Source organism: Alternaria novae-zelandiae (genome assembly GCF_023758075.1).
Source record: "Alternaria novae-zelandiae strain BMP 2774 chromosome Unknown scaffold_21, whole genome shotgun sequence".
NCBI lineage: Eukaryota > Fungi > Ascomycota > Dothideomycetes > Pleosporales > Pleosporaceae > Alternaria > Alternaria novae-zelandiae.
The window spans coordinates 315,290-334,317 of NW_026056981.1; the positions used below are offsets into that span (position 1 = coordinate 315,290).

A 19,028-nucleotide genomic window follows, 5' to 3' on the forward strand; every position below is an offset into this window, starting at 1 on the left:
AGGCGCGATTTCGCGAGTCAGACGCTCCTTCCAACGTCATGCCGCGACTGACCAATTCGGATCGCGCTAACGCACGTGGTATGCGTGAGTGAACCTCAATTTACCTTTTCGAGTACTGCGTTCGATCTGATAGAACTGATATTTCGCGTCGAATGTCTTTCTGATGACGATGAGACGCGCTCGCGATCACTCTACTTACCTACAGCACTGACCAAAGGCATCGCAAATGAGCAGGACTCCGGACCACGAACCCGAATCATCCCTCCCCTCTCACATCTCGTCGACATACCCCTCTTCTCCTCCACTGCTGACCCAGTTAACAAATACCACTGCAATGGATACTGCCCCAGCTGCCAAATCGGAGCCGCCACCCAGTCAAGAGGCGCAGACTGTACGACCGCCAATGAGACGCATGCATTCAGATGAGACAGAGCGGCCATCCTCAGCACAGCGCACAAAAGACGAGGTCGACGACGAAGCAGATGCTGCCGCTGAACAACAGTCAGAAGACGAAGAGAGTGACCCTGCAGAAAAAATTGTCGATTTTGATTGGGAAGACCTAGAGGCGCGGTACCACGATGCCATGAAGACATGCCACAACCAAGAGGACCTACTAATGCAAGAGTGGGAGAATCTCATGAATGTACAGCTGCCTCTTCTCTACTTCTGCCCGAGTTACTGATGAAGTTGTTAGTACTTCCGCATCTGGGCCTCGTCAGGGAATGAGCATGAGACGGAGCGGACCTACGCAAGGTAAACATGCCTTCTGAAAGCCGCGTGACCTACTAACAACGTGCCTCAGGCTTCGCACACGCTCTACATACGTTCAGCACGAAGAAGCGGAACTGGAGCAAAAGCGGAATCATTGTATGCTGGCCTATACTTCCTTTCCTACTTTTCGACTAATATGCCGCAGACATCAATGTAGTCAAAGCCTTCGAGAGTGCGCTCAACCTCCTCAAAGCCAGTGGCCTTGGTCGTTGATGCTCATCAACCTAGGCGCTATCTACCTTGCTCATCATCCGCCGCAATCGGAAGTCTCACAGCGTCTCGCTAGCCCTGATAGCTCGTCGCCAACCCCGCGGCAATTGGTGCGGTTGTCCAGCCTTCCAATGTGCACTTCATCAAGGATGCACCTGATGCGCTGTTCCATCATGTAGGATGTCGTTGGCACCAAGATGGTCATGTTGGAGCAGAAATAGTCGCAATAAACGGTACGCGGTCCATATACATCAGTTGAAGACATTCATTGCCAGGTGTCTGCTCTATCTAAAACCCTAAATCAACCGCTCAAGATTCTATGTCAAATGCACCGCCTTTTGCCGAAGGTCTATACATGGTGCCAGTGCCTTCCATATATGCGCTAAACAATGAGACGCCCATGCCCTTTCATGCGAGTTATTCCAGAAATGGTCCAAAATGGTCCAAGTTTGTGATGGTGATGTTGTGGTGCGTGTTTCGTCTATAGAAGAGGGTTGGAGCGGTACTCGGGGACGACGCCGTTTGTTTGCGACTTCTCAGCCTGGTTCTCCGTCTCGAGCTCGTTGCCGACGCTGTCGTCTTGCTCGGCGAGCCACTTCTCCGCCTCGAGAGCGGCAACACAGCCGGATCCTGCACTGGTGATGGCCTGGCGGTACCGCTTGTCCTGGACGTCACCAGCTGCGAAGACACCCTCGACGCTTGTGAGACCCTCTCCGGGCTTGGTGATCAGGTAGCCGTCCTCGTCCATGTCGAGCTGACCCTTAAACAGCTCGGTAGCGGGGTCGTGGCCGACGGCGTAGAAGAGACCCTTTGCGTCGAGGGTCTGCTCCTCCTTTGTGACGTTGTTCTTGACCACTAGTTGTGTCATCAGACCGTTCTTCTTGTCCTCGCCCTTGATCTCGCTTGCGCTGGTGTTGTACATAATCTCGATCTTGGGGTGCGTTGTCAACCGGCGGGCGTTCGTTCGGCTCGCGCGGAGCTGGTCCCTTCGTACGAGTACGGTAACCTTTGACGCCTTCTTCGTGAGGTATAGAGCCTCCTCTACTGCGGAGTCACCGCCTCCGATTACGACCAATGGCTGGTCGCGGAACATGGGAAGGGAACCGTCGCATACAGCGCATGCGGAGACACCGTTGCCCCAGTACTTGTCTTCGCCCTTGAGATCTAATCTCCTGGCTTTTGCGCCAGTCGCGATGATCAAAGCATCGGCAGTGTGTATCTCCTCCTCAATCTCCTCCTCGTCGCCCATGGGGTGTAACCAGTACTTGAAGGGGCGCGCTTTCAGGTCGACCTTTGCGACGGTCTGGGAGATGATTTCGGTGCCGCAGGCTTCGGATTGTTCGCGCATTTGCTCCTGTATGCTGTTAGTACCAGTTGGCGCATAACCATCGCGTGCTGTTACTGACCATGAGCTTGCCGCCTCCGATCTTGACGAAACCGGGGAAGTTCTCGACTTCGTCTGTTGTGGTCAATTGACCACCTGCGGCGATGCCGAGAGCCATGAAACCCTCGTACATGACGGCTGCACACGATTAGCATCTCGTCGAAGTGATTGCGAGGCGGTGTCTTACGGTTCAGATCCGCTCGCGCGGCATAGATAGCTGCAGTGTGGCCTGCTGGCCCCGAGCTGTGTATGTTAGCATTATTCTCGAGATCGACTCCGTCGCGCCATTGATCGCGGAACATACCCAATAACTGCATGTTGTTAGCACTATCCGTGCCAGGAATTTTTAGGATGCCACTTACTGACTAGTTTTGAATGCATGTTTCGCGACTGTACTTTTGCAAAGGTTGAAGCAGTCGAAAGCCCCGCTACAGGTGAGACGCGCTGATTATGCGATGCCGCGGCAGCGATGGGGACGGAGAATAAGGATAGGTTGCGGGGGGAGGAGGCCCTTCGGAAGATTGATGCGAACACTTTGGCGGCGTGTGCGAAAGTTTCGCGTGTCGCGTGCAAGATGTGGTTGCGGGCGTGTGGGTCGTGTGTGGATGGTGGGATGCGATGTGGAGGTTTAGCAACGGAGTGCGAGCGGTGCAGATGGTGCCTTATGTGGGAGGGACCAAGTGACGGAGAAGGAGCTGGAAAAACGCTTTTGACGTTGCCGCAGCGGGTTTGCGATTAGTGGGCGTCGTCTTCTAGCTTCGGAGGTTCCGCGATATTTGGGGGATGACGGCGAGCCGAGGCGTGGTGGGGTTTTCGAGATGCAGATCGTGCTCAACTATGCGTCGCAGTCAATATATATGCAATGCGGTATCAAAATGAGGGCAGCACGTCTGGAGGTAGTAAGGAAGAGAGCAAGCACACCTTATTTGCGAATGCAACACATGTCAGACGTTGGGAGATTTCTGCTTGGAAAGAAAAAAGTCGGCTGCTTGCTGTCGATCTACGCCATCGCCGGCCGGGCTGTCCTTCTTAGAAATCGACCTGTACTAGACCCACGTTCCACGCAGCCCACCCATCTTGCCCATCTCGCGTTTAATGTCCGGTGCTGACATGCTTGACTCGAGGCGACTTCTGTATCACGAGCCTCGGCAAAGTTCATTAGGAGCCCCGTCCGAAATGTCGCGACTTCGTCCGTTGCTGAGGCGTAGTCTGGGGGCGACTGTTAGGATGATGACAGTTCATGCACGTTCTGGAGTCGCACGCGTCGCGCTTCACTTTCTGTCTTTGTATATCGGCCCCGCGCTTGGGAGTGAGCACTACGAGTCCATTGCGGGCGTCTAACGCTGCTGTCTAATCCTCCGCGCCTGGACGCTTCCTGAGGTTCTCCACATTGTAGAGCATATCCCGGACTGCTTTGTCATCTGCAAGTCGGTCGTCACCACCTTGGTCGAAACTCTTCAACGTCTCTGCGAGCTCTGCATCAGCGTGCCATGTACCGTCTTGCTGTCTTGCGAAGTATTGCAGTCTTGGTGCCTGTTCGACATGTTAGCTATCGTCCATGAGAAGCTTCTGAGGAAGCTTACCGTGTCTTCCCGAACTTCGGTGGTTGAGCCTGGCTTCTGGATGTTGTCTATGGACACAGCCAACTTCAAAGGACCAGTAGACGTGCGGATGATGGCAAGGTCCAGCGCGTTGCCGTCCAGTGGAATGGCATAGCCTGGTACGGATGCATCTATTTTCAAGCTGAACAGCGCTGGTACTCCTTCGCATGCCACAACAACTGTCTCGGCCTATCAAGAGTCAGATGATGGACAAACAAAGTCAAGGTCTTCATGGTACTTACACCGTCCTTGTTTGGTAGATTCCATATTCCAGAAACCGCAATCTTGTACGTCGCCAAATCTACTCCTGCTGGGATAATGCCACGCTCCTGGAGATAAGTGAAGGCAAGATCACGGATGGCCAACTTTTCCTTCAAGAGGTAGTTCTGCCAATCCCATACAAACAAGTGATCGTCGCCACCGCCAGACACAAGTAGACCAGACTGTGTGAGGCAAAGCCTGCTCACAAACGCTTCGTGGCCGAAGCAGAATCCCTCTATGATGTGCGCTTGCGGTGGGCCTCGTGATATTCTGATGTGCTCGTCCCGGTCTGCTGTCATGATATAGCCCCGCCTGTCTACCTGAGAATAGACGACATCTGTGAGCATAGAAACGTGGCCTAGGAGCAGCTCGTGCTTGAATCGCATAGTCTCCTTGGGCTTCGCCGGGCCTTTCGCTTTCCGTTTCAACTGCTCCTCAAGAGTCTTTCGATTCCTGCCAGAGTGAACAGTGAGCGTAGTAGCGGAAGGGATCCATTCTTTCTCATCGGCCTCTTCAGTTGCTGGTGCCTCGGGCAGCTCTTCTACCTTGTCGTCATCAGGCGAGGGGAGAAGTGGTAATGCATAAACATCGCCAAACTTGTCTGCACACAATATGGTTGCATCGTCAGACGTGAGGGTGATTGAGCAAGGCCGTCTTGACATGCACCTTGATCATGTCAATTTTCGAACCTTTCAATAACGTGCGCCTCTTACCTTTCACTCAACTGGTGCAGCTGGCTCTGAGCATCGATCTGGAAGACGCGAACACATTTATCTTCGCCAGTGATGCCAACCAAGTATTGTCCATCATTCGAGAGGATGAGACTGGCGAAATTCGACTTTTGCTCTTTCGGTTGTTCCAATTTGATGCGTTTTCCTGGTCGCTCTTCGGAGTCGCCCTCCTGCTGATCCTGCTCATATTAGCGATGCGCAACTCCTTCGACCACCAATCCAACGCCACAACATTAACAAATCACAATAAGTACGCCGTCACTCACTTCGATTTGGGCGTGTTGCTGTGGCCATGTCGTCACTGACCCGCGGCTGGATTGAACTACAATCTTGGAGCCGCTCGCAGCAAACACAGTCCAGTCATCTAAAGACTCGGAGCTTCGCGCTACAATGCACTGATACGGAACTGTCATGATGTCTGCGTTGGACACGGCCTCGTGGAGTTGATGATACTTTTCTGTGAGGCCCCAAATGCGCTAGCGCGTTAGGCGAGCAGGGGCCACCCACAGCAGACAACCTCGATTTTCGCCGGCCGAACTTTCCCTCTCTTCCTCAAACCATCAACAACACCAAACTAAGACCTTAAACATCCCTTTGGGTCGCAGAACACAATGGGGGGCAAGAAAGAAACCAAGGCCGCTTACTTCGAGAAGCTCGAGCAGCTCCTCAAGGAGTACAAGAGCATCTTCATCGTCACCGTCGACAATGTCTCGTCCCAGCAGATGCACGAGATCCGCCAGTCGCTCCGCGGCGAGGGTGTCGTTCTCATGGGAAAGAACACCATGGTCCGCCGTGCTCTGAAGGGTCTCATCAACGACTCTCCCGAGTACGAGCGTCTCCTTCCCCACGTCAAGGGTACGTCTTCCAATTCACGCGACGCTCGCGCACAGCATTGACACTAGTACAGGCAACGTCGGTTTCGTCTTCACCAACGCCGACCTCAAGGAGACCCGTGACAAGATCCTCGCCAACCGTGTCGCTGCTCCCGCTCGTGCCGGTGCCGTCGCCCCCGGCGATGTCTACATTCCCGCCGGAAACACGTAAGAACACGTCTTGCGCGCACACATCGTACAAATAACTGACACATGGCAGTGGTATGGAACCCGGAAAGACCTCTTTCTTCCAGGCTCTCGGTGTCCCCACCAAGATTGCCCGTGGTACCATCGAAATTACCTCCGACTTGAAGCTCATCGAGGCCGGTAACAAGGTCGGTGCCTCCGAGGCTACCCTGCTCAACTTGTTGAACATCTCGCCCTTCACCTACGGTATGGGTATCTACCAGATCTACGACAACGGCCAGACCTTCGAGGCTTCCGTCCTGGACATTGAGGAGTCCCAGCTGCTCAAGGCTTTCTCCTCTGCCATCAGCACCATTGCCGCCATCTCTCTGGCCTCTGGCTTCCCCACCCTGCCCTCCGTCATGCACTCCGTTGTCAACTCCTACAAGAAGGTCATCTCTGTCGCCATTGAGACCGACTACGAGTGGGAGGAGATCGCCGAGCTCAAGGACCGCATCGCCAACCCCGACAAGTACGCCTCCGCTGGCCCTGCCGTCGGTGCTACCTCCGGTGGTGGTGACGCCCCTGCCGCCAAGGAGGAGGCCAAGGAAGAGGAGAAGGAGGAGTCTGAGGATGACGACATGGGCTTCGGTCTCTTCGACTAAGCTACTCACGTTTGCGATGACATTTCTTGAGAGATATCGGCATGACTACGGTCTGTCGAAGCATGTCTTCATGATATAGACAGTCAACGACAATACGATCAGATGAACTCATTCAGACACTATGCCGTGATGCTCACAAAGCATCTGCATCAGTACAATCTCAGGTAAGCCTATCCCCTTCTCATCTCGCGCTGCTATGATTATTTTCTTTTTAACCCTGAGATTCCTTCGGTGAGGATCAAAATACAACAACAACACTCTAATTTTTTAATGAGCACCCTGTCTTTCAAGTCACTCTTTCGTAACCATGGCAAGGCTCGAGACTGACTTTCGAACAGATAAACCACTAGCTTGTGCACCTCAATATGCTATGAAGAGGTGATGCGCACCATCTGATCGCAGCTCAGACAGCCTTTGCAGGATGACCCGCCCTTTCTAGGTCTATCCGCACCCAAAAGCACCTCCAGAGCGGCTTGCCTCCTAAGCTTCGACAGACGCTCTCACTTTGCGCATTGCCCAAGTATACGTCCGCGTGTGACCATGCATTCCCGTCGTCGTCTACTGCTAACCCTGGGGCATACTGTCGAAACAGCTTCGCTGCAACGGCCTTTGCTATCCCCTTTCCTCGATATGCTTCTTCTGTATGTAGCGTAACAAGAGAACCGTCTAAACCGAGGAATGTCCACGCTACTGCTGTGTCTGTCTCTTCTTCAAAAACACCCACACTCTTTAGTGACATGAGTGTCTTTGTCGTCCTTGGAATAGACGTCCTGGCTTTGACGACCTCGATATCCTGCTCGCGCATCTCACCCCACCGTAATCCCTTGGGCAGCTCTCGCGTCTCTGGAAGATCAGAAAGCTTGAACAAGAACTTGTTCAGCTCTGCATCAGGGCCTGGAAGCTCGGTGCGCAACACTCCTGCTTCGCGGAGGATCTCGACTACATCGCGGTGACATGCACCCAAAGTGACTATTTGGGGCACGAGAAGATGTCGCATATATGTTCCCGGTGAAGATTCGTATGCGCCAGACGCTGGTGGGGTCGGATAGTCTTTCTCGTGTTGCTTTGCCAGGTCCAGAGCAGGTAGATTGTCGGAACGCATTGGTGGCGTAGGAAGTGTAGCTATATATTCTAGTAACGCCAATATCGCCTTCCTGCTCTCTTGACGAAACTCCGGTGTTGCATTCGAGTGATGTGGCTGTTCTGCGTTACTAAAGACCCAAAGTTCGGTCTCTGGACGCATGGAGCGGTCGAGGTACGCTGCTGCCCAGCAATCCGGGATCTCTGTGGCTGACGATGAGAATGTGGCGAGTATGTGGGCGTGTTCGGTTCGGTTTGGGTGTTGGATTCTGTAGACGAGGTTGACACTGTAGGGTAGGGCGGTTTCCAGAGCCCGCCGTAGGATGGGGGACGAGGCGGGGTGCTCGTGGACTTGCATTTTCGGCTTTTCCAGCAGGAAGGGATGAGATGGTACTGTCGCAAGCGAGGATTACAGCTGAGATGGTAAGAGAGTCAAATATCTTTTCGGTGGGCTATTATGACGAAGTCCTCATGTTATGTACCTTCCCTGTTGGGAATGATGGATGACTAAGATCTGGCTCTTCAACGCGAAGCTTCTCAAGCTTCCTCCGTTCATATCCTACACCAGACCCATGTCAACATGCCAGCTGTGGGCATGATATCTGCAATCCGTCACTCCAATCCGACCAAAATAGGTCGCAACGCTCAAAGCTTGAAGGGAAAATAGGCATAAAAATCAAAAAGATCGTACTCGCGAATGTTCCAAACCTTCCTGATATAAATCCTCAATATGACCTCGGAGCCGACTAGCGCCTCCACGTCCCGCTTCGTCTTCTTCGCCAATTTGAGTACCCTGTCAAGCCCACCTGCGTTGTACCGGTCATACCCGCAAATCAGCTCCAGATAATCGAGACTTGGGAAGAACTCTAGTCCGTTGGTCAGACCTTGCTTTAATCCATTGTTTAAACCCCAATCCTCTTCAACATGAAGACGCACTTTCCGCACGACAGCGAGTCGGGATGCCAGCGAGCGGAGCCAGGTCTGTCGCCCGAGCCGTTCCTCGTACCTGAATGTGTTGAGGCTGAAGGGGAGGTAGCGGGTTTCCTCGTAGATCTGGCGGCTTACGAAAAGTAAGGAGAATGTATGTGTTTGTTTACCCGGATGGCGCGTGCGGTCGTTTTCCATACCCGGGCCGTATACATCGTTGTCGGGATGAACGGGGCGGATGTACGTGACGCAGGGTCGGGGGATTTGGTGGTATTTTGAAGGTGTACGGTCTTTGAGGTGGATTGATCGGTGGCCGAATAGGACGTCGTATATGCGATTTCTGAGTTCCGCGGGGAGACGGAGGAAGGGGGAGGTTTGTTGGTTTTGTGTTGTTCTATGATGTGTCAGTGGATACTGTCGGTGTAATTTGTGTCTGTTTCTCTATCCAAGTCGAGGATTACTCTCGAGGCTTCACCTACATCTCCAGCGTCTCGTCGCGGGGTGTGGTGTCCAGCAACCCATCATCTAGTAGGCGTAGTGAGTTGTCGGTAGGGTTTTCTGGGTTGCGATATGTGTTTCCAATGTCGGATTCATCGAAAAGCTTTCTGATGTACCTCAGGGCATTCATGGTCGGAATTGAAGATTACCAGGGTATGCGGTCTGGCTGAGTACTTCAGTCAGGGCTGGTGTAGTCATTCGAGGGTATTGAAACCACTACAAGAAACAACAGCTAAAAATCTATATAGTGGAAGCAGTGGCGGTGATTTTCCGGATCACGCAATCACATTCTCATGTAACGGTACAGATATATGCTGCCTGTGAGTTCCTGACAGCTGCACGGCCACTCACAGCCACAATGTGCGTTACTTTCATTTTCATTGATTTAGGTCAAGGGTTCCATTAGACATGCAGGGTCAGGCAGTGGCTTTGAAGAAGAGAGAACAACGGTGCAAATCGCCGAAAGGAACCGCAGTAAGTTATTTATTCAGCATTGCGTACCAATGGTACATGTCACACCGCGTTCTATTCGTAATTTGATCCCGAACTCTTCTTCTAGTATTCGCGATTTTGGAAGTACTGTTCCAGGTGGTAATATTTGGTACCCTCTATTCCTGTTGCTTTCTCGAGCTCTGCCATGCATGCTTCTTTCTGATAGACTTCCAGATTAGGCCATCCATGTTTGTGATATATGGACTGTAAAAACTCTGCAAAACCTTCAGGAATTCGGTCGTGGTCAGTGTATCGCTTCGTCCAGATTTGAACGACGCGGTTACTGCTATGTGGGATGAAGTTCAGCTTGATATAGTGGTTCTTCAACATGGCGAAGAAGTGGCGGACCGGCCAGCAGGGTCCCCACTCCACGTCCATCGAGTCATCGTCATCATCATCGTCATCGTCGTCCTCGAAATCAACAGGCCCATCGTTCTCGTCGTCACTACTGTCGTCTGATGTCGGAGGTGTTTCGTTTTCGCTGTTGTCGTCTGAAGCTTCGACATCATCCTCTTCCTCCTCTACAACAACGACGCTTTTATCTGGTTCCTCCTTTAGTTCCCCCTCCAAAGGATACACCAGACGTGATGGCTGAGGATCGCACGCCTTTATAATCTCCTCCGGGCAGTCCATCCAATATACCAGCCCAGTTCTGACGTCCAACAGCATCACATATTCGCTGATGTTGAGAGCGTACGTAAGACCGATGCAGTATCTGGGAATTATGCCGCCGAACTGGTCCTCATGGCTCTCCGTCTCGATTAGTAGATCTTCTCTCTCTGCGTCCTCCTGCTCCTTCAGCTCGTCCACTGCCTTCGTCCAGGCGTGGAACCGGGTGCCTGGCAAACAGTGCGGCCGTGCTGTGTAAGGCTGGTCATCAGGAAATGGCAGATGGCGTAGCAGATTGATGACTTCTGGATCCTTGCCTAGACGATCCGCGACTTCGGGAGTCATGTTGGGCCAACCGCCGGGAGGTGGGTAGATGATGGACGCGGGCACATCCATGAACATCTTTCCTAAGAAGTCGTAGAAGTCGTAGATGGCGGCGATGCACTCATCGCGCGAGTAGATTGGCTCCATGGTGATGGATGGGACTTGAGTGGCAGTAATCGAGTTAGTTGACAAGAGAAGCCAAACCACTATATGTATGCAGCCGTGCCGCTTTTATGCAGATGCCAAGCGCGTTGGAACTGTCACGGATGCACTTCATCCAGGGAAAAAACTGTATAGGTCTGGAGCCTACATTAACTTTTGGTTACCGACTTTACATGCGTTTATGTTGATGTAGGCTGCAGACCGCTTCAGCTTGTTCGACTCAACCGATGGTGTTTTTCGATCAGCGGAAAAGACGGAATTCACATGAACCCGCAACGTTCGCCTTTTTGGTCCGGCTCACACCATGAGCTTATCGACATCGTGTTTTGGTATAAATGCAACTGTTTATGAGAGCAAAGAAGAAGGGAAGGAAAGCGGCGTTTTTATAGCTTCATCTTGTGCTCAGCTTTCATGCATACCTTCTGCTCATGTTTTGTGATCCTCTGGAGAAGGGGAGCGGAAATCCATGTACTGATGTCCTGTTGTTTTGAATACACCCGCAGCTTTTTGTGATGCGGATGCAGTAGCCTTCAGGACCAACTGCAGACACAGAAACATTTGTCACCTCGCATGCTTTTTTAATGTCCAGACATCAGTCTAGCTTCTGAATTTCTCGATAATAGGTTCTTTAGAAGAGTGATTAGAAGAAGGGACGGACAAGGCCAGCGACTTTCATAAGTTCCAAGGGAGACTTGACAGCTCCATGTCTCCCTAGTTTGGATAGTTTTGAGAAACCAAAGAGAAGGCTCATCAGACATGGAGCCGCTGTTTTGGATTAAAGCGAGCAGAGCGATGAATGTTTTGGAGCTGGAAGCAGAGGCGCGGAGACGCACATAGCTCAATGACTCTGATTTTTTTGGAACAGCCACATGGGTACCACCCATTTAAGTTTTTGAAGTAAAGCCCCAGAGAAGGTAGTTGGAAGGAAGAAGCTCCAGATCAATAACTGTAGGTTTTATACGCCCGCGAGGCCCCGAAGCCCGAGCCAGACAGCATGAAGTGCTGGTGCGGTAGTTTCTGACAAAAGGACAGCAAACAAATAGTAATGTTTGTGTGTATCTTCCTGACCAGGAGGACGAACATGCGGACTGCCGTTTCCCGTTTCGAGAAGACGAGCAAAGCCAGCATGCATCTTACTGACTTCTTTTTCGAACGCACCCAGAACAAAGCCATGTGGGAATGCTGGTATAGTTTTGTGACATAGCCAGGGTATATCTTCATTTCGGGAAAGGAGAAACAGGCCATTGCAAACAGCTTTCAAAGTTTTGGTAACACTCAGCAGGCAACGCGACGAGACGTTGATAGAATCCGCGCATTTTTGGAGGCTCACTGCACAAGTGCAGCCATGAACAGATCTTCCAGGTATTTTTGGACTTTTCGAGGTATGGACAGGCGCAGTCATGATTTTGACTCGGTTCTTTTCGAATTGAGCAAAGGACGCGGCCAACGAGACACATGTATCTTGTCCGAAGTCATTTTTTCAGAGATAGAAGACTTTTTAGTAATTGTTGAAAGAAGAGAAGCAAGATGCGGTACAGAGAGCGCTTTATATAGGGCAAAGCCGTTAACGCGCAGTCACGACATGCTCCAAAAACGGAGGTTACGCAGAGCGATGATGGTGGTGATGAAGTAATGATGATGGCCATTATCATAGGATATCTTCCAGTCTACGTACCCACTTGCGAAGTAGCATCTCATAGCTCATCTCTCTTCCGCCTTTGTCCACTTCCTTCCTGTTGTGCTGGTGTCTCCTGCGCCTGCGCCTCATCACGCTTCGCACTCTCCACATCCTCCTCCCACATTTTCTTCTTGGGATTCCTCGGCTTATCGCTCTCTTGCAATACAGTCCCGTCGCCTAGTGTGACCGGTCCCTCGTCTTCATCCTTCCTCGGTTGTCTGAACTGAGGGTGATCAGGCACTTCCTCCTGCTGCTGTTGTTGATTTTGTTCCGCCATCTTACCTACTTGTTGCGAGTATGAGCCTTGTGGACTAGGATCTTGTCCTTGTCGATTCACTCCTCCTCCACGACCGACAGGTATGTAGTGTCCTTGGGCGTTGGGTTCGCGTCGGGGTATGCCACCTGTTGCGCTAGGCTGAACGATGAGGGTTCTTGAAGACGATGATACCGCGACGCTCGAGGATGCGGCTGTGGATGCGGCACCGAAGGGTAGGACGGCGAAAAGGATGCGAAAGGTAAGTTTCACTGGCCAGATGATGAACCAGGTGAGCGGTCCGTATAACCAGCGGCGAAAGACGAGCCAGATGATAGTTGTTATGAGGATGTAGAAGGTGGTCTCAAGATACCACGTGTCGCTCTTTGTGCTCTTCAGTAGCGTCGAGACCAAGTTCTTGCTGTTGGCTAGTAGGGTGTTTAGGTCTGAGTACTGCTCCCCGAGGTCTTGTAGTGCGGCGTTGGTCTGTTCGAGCGTTTCTTGTGCGAATCGTGAGCGCGATAGTTCGTCTTTCATCAACTGGGCGGTCCGGCGCAGAGCAGATGTGACGTCTGAAGAGGCCTGCGCGACGACTTCGCCTTCCGATAGCCCTTGTTGTTGCTTTCTCTGGCGATATGTGGAAGATGGAGTGGAGGAGCCTGATTGTAGGTTGGAGAAGAGGAGTTCGCGCTCTTTCAGCTTTGCGCGGTCGGCGTTGTGCTTGGCTGTGAGTTGCGCTTTCCGATATTGCGATCGCGATCTGCAGGAATACCGGGTTAGCATGCCATGCTGAAGGAAATGACAAGGGAGAGTATGCATCACTCACAACTTTAAGTCCTCGGTCAATCTTGCAAGTAGCACAGCAAGTCTACTCCTCTCGCTGTCCTTGCTGCTATCCCGCCTTCTTCCTGTGATGCCCCCTTGTGACGTAACGTCCTCGACCTCTTGCCTCAGGAGTTCAAGTTCCTCCTCGATGCCCTTCAGAGTCTCGTGTATCTCGGCACTGAGTTCCAACCTCACGTCGCCCTCGTCGGAATTGTCGAGTGGCTGCGAACCTGGCTGGAAGTCTAGCTTGGCTAGTCGTTGGATAAGTTGGCCGACACCTTTGTTGGCTTCGGAAAGGGCGCTTAGGCGGGTGGTGAGAGTATGCGTGGTGGAGGGGAGAGGTGCCATGGTGGCTCGGAATGCGGAGAGAGTTTGGTCGATGTATGCAGATGGCCTATGACGGAGATGGCTACGGTGGGCCGTTTGGCGGGGTGTGAGAGCGCAGCGTGTCTGGACGGCTAGCCGTAGCGTGGCCCGCAGAGAATCTTGAGCACAGACATATCGCGAAGAGGTTGCGACGAGCGTGGGACGTCAATTGCAGCGCATTCCCGAATCACCGCCTATTGGTAAGTATCTGCATCTGTTCATCATGTGTATCCTCTAACAAGCCATAGTCTGCATCGCCGACTCCTTCGTGCTCCACCGTCGCAATGATCACCAGATTCCTGACCGACGTCCGCGTTACCTTCAATCCCTTCTCCCCGCGCTCGAAGCCCGCCCGCCTCTTCCTCTCGTTAATACCACCGAATGCACGTGCAGATGGCATGAAGATTGAGTCAAAGATGCTGCCACGAGACAGCAAAGAGCCTGCCAGTTTGGGCGTCAAGTTCAGTACGTACACTTTCGGTGCACCTTGAGCAAATGCTAACATCCGCGTAGAGGATGGCAAGGAGATGAACCTCGACCTCAGCAACATGCGCATAACACAAGTCGTCGAAGAAGTGGATAGACATTCACGGTCATTGGCGCGTAAGGACGAGTTGGCAGGCAACTGAGCGTTCAGCATAAGGACATGAATGTTTATATGTATCAAGACACAGAGCATCAGTCGGCGTCACGGCAATATTATGGGTTGGGCTGAGACGAGGCATTGATGATATTCCTCATGGGTCCATATACCGTCGTTGGTCGGCGTTAATCATGCACGTTTATCTATCATCTACAGTCATTCCCATGCTCCAATGATATCCAGACTTTTGTGCTCATCACGGCGCCCGTTATATCTAGTTGGACGGGGCACCGGAGATGTAGAACCACTTGTCGATGCTGCCATCGATGGGAGCAGGTGCCTTGTTCTCGCCCTGGGGAACGTTGAGCGAGCTGGCATCGGTGCGGTCGGGAGAGTGCGAGACGGTGGTGTTGGTGCTGGAGCTTCGTCAGTACAAATCATTCACGGTAGGCTGGCCACCACTCACAGGCTGATCTCGTCCTTGGGGGTCTTGCCAGTGACAAGCTTCTCCCAGGCCTCGGCACACTCGCGGACAATGTCCATGGCGTACTTCTTGTTCTTGCACTCGCCGGAGAAGGCGAACTGGTTCTCGGGCTTGCCGTCTGGGATCTTGTAGATACGGAACCACTCGTTTGTGGCGCGGAGAAGGCCGGGCAGGTGGCGCTCGACGTCCTCAACGTCGTTGAGCTTAGGGGCCAACGGGTCGTTGACGTTGATGACCATGATCTTCCAGTCGGTCTCGCCCTCGTCGAGCAGAGCCATGACACCGAGGACCTTGACCTGGATGACCTCACCAGGCTTGGCAACAAGCTCGCCAATCTCGCAGACGTCCAATGGGTCGTTGTCACCCTTGGCCTTGGTCTCCTGGTGGACAACGTTGGGGTCCTCCCAAGTCTGCACAGCATCAGCATTGGTGTATTGTCCGATGTCGGGGTCGCGTCAGCGTACCTGAGGGAAGGCACCGTAGTTCCACAGGTAGCCCTTGTGGGGGAAGCAGTTGCGCACGAAGCGGAGCTTGCCTTTCTTGGTGTCCTGCTTGATGGGGTTGAGCTGCTCCTCCTTGGAGATCTGTAGCGACAGTCAGCGTCTTTCGTTTCGCGCAGCCGTACACAGGCCACGGCGCAGCCAATTGGGGCCGACGCACCTCCATCTTCGCGTTGGTCCAGCGGGGCACCTCAACAACCATGTTGAGGATGGTCTGCTGCTCGTTGGCGTAGAGCGGGATGTCGTGCCATGGCGAGACGAGCTGGCCGTCCTTCTCGATGTACACGCGGTGCTCGAGGGTGTTGGCGGCGCCAACCTTGCGGGTGGTGTAAGACATAGTGGATGGGGTCTTCGTGGCAGCTGTGTGGATGGCTGTGGAAGAAGAAGCTGTGGAGTTGAGATGGCCTGCAAGTAGACGAGCCCTAGAGTTGATTTTGTCGTTGAGGGGTCTACTAGTGGGGCTCGCAGGCGGGGAGCTGTGTTGGGAAGGCGCCACTGTGACGAACGTCACCGCCGACTGTCTGCATGGGACAGCCGTCGCGGTAGGGAAGGGGAGCTTCGACCGGGTGATCAATCTCTGGGCGGGACAGAGCCGCAACAACGATTGATGGATGAGCATGCAGATGGCACCCGTTTAGTAAACTACCAGATGGAAGCGCAGCCGATTCTCCTCTCATGCGAAGCCCAGACCGAGGATCAGAAAACGTCCGCAAGGTACGGGAGCGGAGACCGGAAGCTCCAACTTTTTATGCACGGACACCGAGGCAGCTTGTCGCTATCGATTTCTGAGCTTCGTCAAATTGCCATGAATCAGATTGCAGTCACATGTCTTTCCTCATCATTTGAGCTTCTTGGGATAACTGCAGGCTTCACGTCTCGCTATTCGGGACCTCTTCTAATCACGAAAAAAGAAAGTCGCCGCTAACGCGCTATGTGGCTGCCAGCCAGCCACCCACCTCAATATCAGTACAGTTTATTCGGCCGCCAAAATCCTGGAGCCACCGTATCGTTTTCTGGTCTCGAATCCTGAACCAGCTCAATTTCAGTTCCGGCGTGCGCTTCGATACCGCCGTATATGTCAGGATCACCATCAAGGCTATACGACAGGGGCTCGTCTAAAAGCCCTCCCCAGTCCTCATCATCATGCTCCATCCGGTCATCGTATTCCATTTGATTCCCTTGATCTAGGTAGTTTTCCTCGAAATGGTAGGAACTTTGGAGAGGTTCTTCTTCGCGATCCCATTGCATATGATGTCGCTGACGCTGTGCTTGTTGTTCGTAGATGCTCGGGCCAGCAAAATTTGGCATCACCGGTCCATGATGAGACTGATCCGCGAAGCGTACACTGGGACCCTGCTGAGCTGCATGATAAGTGTCTCTCGTACTCTGCCGCAGGTTCGACTGTGGATACGATGGGTGCGCCTCCTCGGTATGTCTCCTCCGCGACCCTGTGGCCAGACGTCGTTCGTAGAAGGTATCGTTGCAATGCCGCAAAACCACCCCCAAGTCAGAAGATGTCGGTAATCTTCCTTCTCCAGCAGGACTGTATTCACTATGCTGGTTCTCCAGTCCATACCCTGATGGAGCAGTCATCCCCGAGACTGGAGTCGAGTCTGATCGATGATTCTTCGAGGAGCTGGGTAGCTGTGTACGATGCGTGTCCATAGCATGTCTGGGCGCAGACGGTGGCATTGACGATGGCGAACAAACATTGTCAGCCGCGCGTGGGTTCGCAGATCGATCGACGAGGTTGGGTCGTCGCGGGGACGAAGTGTGTTGCGGAAAGGACTGTGATCTCGAAGCTCTGCCATGTGATGGAGCCAATGACGAAACCCTGAAGCGCTCGGCAGGCGTACTATCGGTTCTTTCTTTTGTCACTGGAGGGGGTCGGGCTGGTAGTTTGAAGCTACTCTCATTTGCATTTCTGGTCTCGAGCTCACCATGAAAGTCTACATCGCGCGAACTGGTACGTATGTGAGATATGTGAGGGCGTGCGGGCGCCGTGCTAGGCGCTCGAATTGACTCTGACCAAGAAACGTAGCTATTGCTTTCATGGCGAGGGCCTCTACTTCCAAAACCTAAATATGAGGCTTGGCCTGTAGCCTCAACAGTAGGTATAGCAATGTCATCTACCGAGGATTGATCACGACGACGCCGCTTAGTCTTTGGTACAGGATGCTGCGGTAGGATGTTCGTGTCCTTGTCGACTAATGCCGGTCGCGCTGAGGTAAAGAAAGCGGAGATCTCTCCTTCCTTCATCTGTTCATTGTCCTTCTTGCGTTTCTTTTTGGACGCGTCGGATCGAGGGACAGGCTCTGGTTCGTCTTTGTGCTGTTGCAAGAACTTCATCTCCGAGAAGACCAGATCGGGCACTGCGACACGTCAGCTGGGTAATGCGGGGAAGACGTACAGGAAGATATCATTCAGGCTATAGGAAGGGGAATGAATTACTCACACCCGCGGCCCTTGATTGCAGTAGATGTCCGTCCCTTGTTGAAGAGGCCTAGCTGCTCCCGTGGCTTCAACTAGTCCAATCGTTAACACCATACTGTATGTTCCAGGCGACCGCATTGACGTCTTACGGTCAGCCGATCCCCAGATATGTTCGTGGCCTGGAAGGTCTGCATAACACCAGGTGCCTTCTCGCCGTTCTTGCGTCGAGGCTTGCGTCGCGACTTCTTTGATTTGTCCTTACGGTCGCGATGGGCATGGGAACCTGGCGCATACTGTGGCTCATACCGCTCTGGACGCGTCTTTCTACGAGGTTTGCGCGCATATCGACTGCTGCTAGAGCTGTCGCTGCATGTCGCCTGGAGCGCCTCGTCAGCACTATCCTCCGCTGGCTTATGCGGAGAGGATGCAGGCGGACGGGGATCGAGGAGGGAGCTGTCTGATCTGCGGCGGCGCTTCCGTTTAGCAGGCTCTGCGGTCTGATGAAGGTTATTGGGCTCGCGCGGTGCTTCCGGTTGCACTGTCTCGTCTAGCCACTTTCGTATGTCCATGCTGTCCTGCATCCTAGACGAGCCGTGCCGTTAACGGAGTCTGGTTCGCCTCGCAAGTCTGGTGGGTCTGAGATGTTCGAGGGGCCAGACGGTGCTGGGATACGGAGTGGATGAGCAGATCGTCGTGATAGTCGCTCAGTTGCTTGTGTGACGGTAATCTGGGAGACGTTCAAGGTGACAAGGTCTCATCTGGATGTTGCAACTACCTGATAGGCTACGTCAGATAGCTAGACAGAGTGATGGCAGGTGCAATGGGTGCTGCCATTGTGAGGCTGCCGGCATCGCCGAAGTCACTGCATTGCTGGAGGAAGGCACGATGCATTGATGACGCCAGTGCATCGTCAACCCTTCAACCTTCACGGTGTGGAAATGAGGCCATGTGTGTCGTGTCTGTTCCTCTCCTTACTTCGATTCGGGCTGCAAGATGCTCATATCATTGGATGGATGGTATTGCCATAGAATCGGTCCCCGAGAGCGAGACGTCTTGGCACCGTGCATCGTGCTGCCGCATGCGCTGTGCCGCTATCGCAGGGAAATGGCTGCGATGGCTTCTCGTCGCCGACTTGCTTGGAGATACGCAGAACGAACACAGATGGATCGGTTCAGTCCGCGCTGCCTCGGTAT

At 53.0% G+C, this 19,028-nt stretch overlaps 11 protein-coding genes across 11 annotated transcripts; 3 read left to right on the forward strand and 8 right to left on the reverse strand.

Annotated features, from left to right (window-relative positions):
- Positions 1–403: 403 nt before the first annotated feature.
- On the forward strand, positions 404–984 carry J4E88_008875 (uncharacterized protein; the record flags this gene model as incomplete). The annotated part of the gene is made up of 3 exons (XM_049402483.1): positions 404–624; positions 803–867; positions 917–984. The coding sequence occupies 3 exons, from the start codon at positions 404–406 to the stop codon at positions 982–984; spliced, it is 354 nt and encodes a 117-aa protein (XP_049251720.1).
- Positions 985–1,462: 478 nt separating this feature from the next.
- On the reverse strand, positions 1,463–2,682 carry CYS9 (Thioredoxin reductase; the record flags this gene model as incomplete). The annotated part of the gene is made up of 4 exons (XM_049402484.1): positions 1,463–2,335; positions 2,388–2,503; positions 2,553–2,608; positions 2,678–2,682. The coding sequence occupies 4 exons, from the start codon at positions 2,680–2,682 to the stop codon at positions 1,463–1,465; spliced, it is 1,050 nt and encodes a 349-aa protein (XP_049251721.1).
- Positions 2,683–3,715: 1,033 nt separating this feature from the next.
- On the reverse strand, positions 3,716–5,371 carry J4E88_008877 (uncharacterized protein; the record flags this gene model as incomplete). Its single annotated transcript, XM_049402485.1, has 5 exons — positions 3,716–3,898; positions 3,949–4,155; positions 4,209–4,828; positions 4,948–5,137; positions 5,225–5,371. The coding sequence occupies 5 exons, from the start codon at positions 5,369–5,371 to the stop codon at positions 3,716–3,718; spliced, it is 1,347 nt and encodes a 448-aa protein (XP_049251722.1).
- A 198-nt stretch (positions 5,372–5,569) lies between these two features.
- On the forward strand, positions 5,570–6,621 carry J4E88_008878 (uncharacterized protein; the record flags this gene model as incomplete). The annotated part of the gene is made up of 3 exons (XM_049402486.1): positions 5,570–5,813; positions 5,866–5,998; positions 6,051–6,621. 3 exons carry the CDS (start codon positions 5,570–5,572, stop codon positions 6,619–6,621), a joined length of 948 nt encoding a protein of 315 aa, XP_049251723.1.
- Positions 6,622–7,024: 403 nt separating this feature from the next.
- J4E88_008879 (uncharacterized protein) lies at positions 7,025–8,059 on the reverse strand (the record flags this gene model as incomplete). Its single annotated transcript, XM_049402487.1, has 1 exon — positions 7,025–8,059. One exon carries the CDS (start codon positions 8,057–8,059, stop codon positions 7,025–7,027), a length of 1,035 nt encoding a protein of 344 aa, XP_049251724.1.
- Positions 8,060–8,346: 287 nt separating this feature from the next.
- On the reverse strand, positions 8,347–9,256 carry J4E88_008880 (uncharacterized protein; the record flags this gene model as incomplete). Its single annotated transcript, XM_049402488.1, has 2 exons — positions 8,347–9,022; positions 9,108–9,256. 2 exons carry the CDS (start codon positions 9,254–9,256, stop codon positions 8,347–8,349), a joined length of 825 nt encoding a protein of 274 aa, XP_049251725.1.
- Positions 9,257–9,681: 425 nt separating this feature from the next.
- On the reverse strand, positions 9,682–10,698 carry J4E88_008881 (uncharacterized protein; the record flags this gene model as incomplete). The annotated part of the gene is made up of 1 exon (XM_049402489.1): positions 9,682–10,698. One exon carries the CDS (start codon positions 10,696–10,698, stop codon positions 9,682–9,684), a length of 1,017 nt encoding a protein of 338 aa, XP_049251726.1.
- A 1,709-nt stretch (positions 10,699–12,407) lies between these two features.
- Positions 12,408–13,817, reverse strand: J4E88_008882 (uncharacterized protein; the record flags this gene model as incomplete). The annotated part of the gene is made up of 2 exons (XM_049402490.1): positions 12,408–13,404; positions 13,471–13,817. The coding sequence occupies 2 exons, from the start codon at positions 13,815–13,817 to the stop codon at positions 12,408–12,410; spliced, it is 1,344 nt and encodes a 447-aa protein (XP_049251727.1).
- A 302-nt stretch (positions 13,818–14,119) lies between these two features.
- Positions 14,120–14,464, forward strand: J4E88_008883 (uncharacterized protein; the record flags this gene model as incomplete). Its single annotated transcript, XM_049402491.1, has 2 exons — positions 14,120–14,300; positions 14,349–14,464. 2 exons carry the CDS (start codon positions 14,120–14,122, stop codon positions 14,462–14,464), a joined length of 297 nt encoding a protein of 98 aa, XP_049251728.1.
- A 228-nt stretch (positions 14,465–14,692) lies between these two features.
- IPP1 (Inorganic pyrophosphatase) lies at positions 14,693–15,739 on the reverse strand (the record flags this gene model as incomplete). The annotated part of the gene is made up of 4 exons (XM_049402492.1): positions 14,693–14,834; positions 14,885–15,312; positions 15,367–15,486; positions 15,563–15,739. 4 exons carry the CDS (start codon positions 15,737–15,739, stop codon positions 14,693–14,695), a joined length of 867 nt encoding a protein of 288 aa, XP_049251729.1.
- Positions 15,740–17,351: 1,612 nt separating this feature from the next.
- Positions 17,352–18,404, reverse strand: J4E88_008885 (uncharacterized protein; the record flags this gene model as incomplete). Its single annotated transcript, XM_049402493.1, has 4 exons — positions 17,352–17,480; positions 17,536–17,774; positions 17,858–17,927; positions 17,985–18,404. The coding sequence occupies 4 exons, from the start codon at positions 18,402–18,404 to the stop codon at positions 17,352–17,354; spliced, it is 858 nt and encodes a 285-aa protein (XP_049251730.1).
- Between the last annotated feature and the right edge of the window lie 624 nt (positions 18,405–19,028).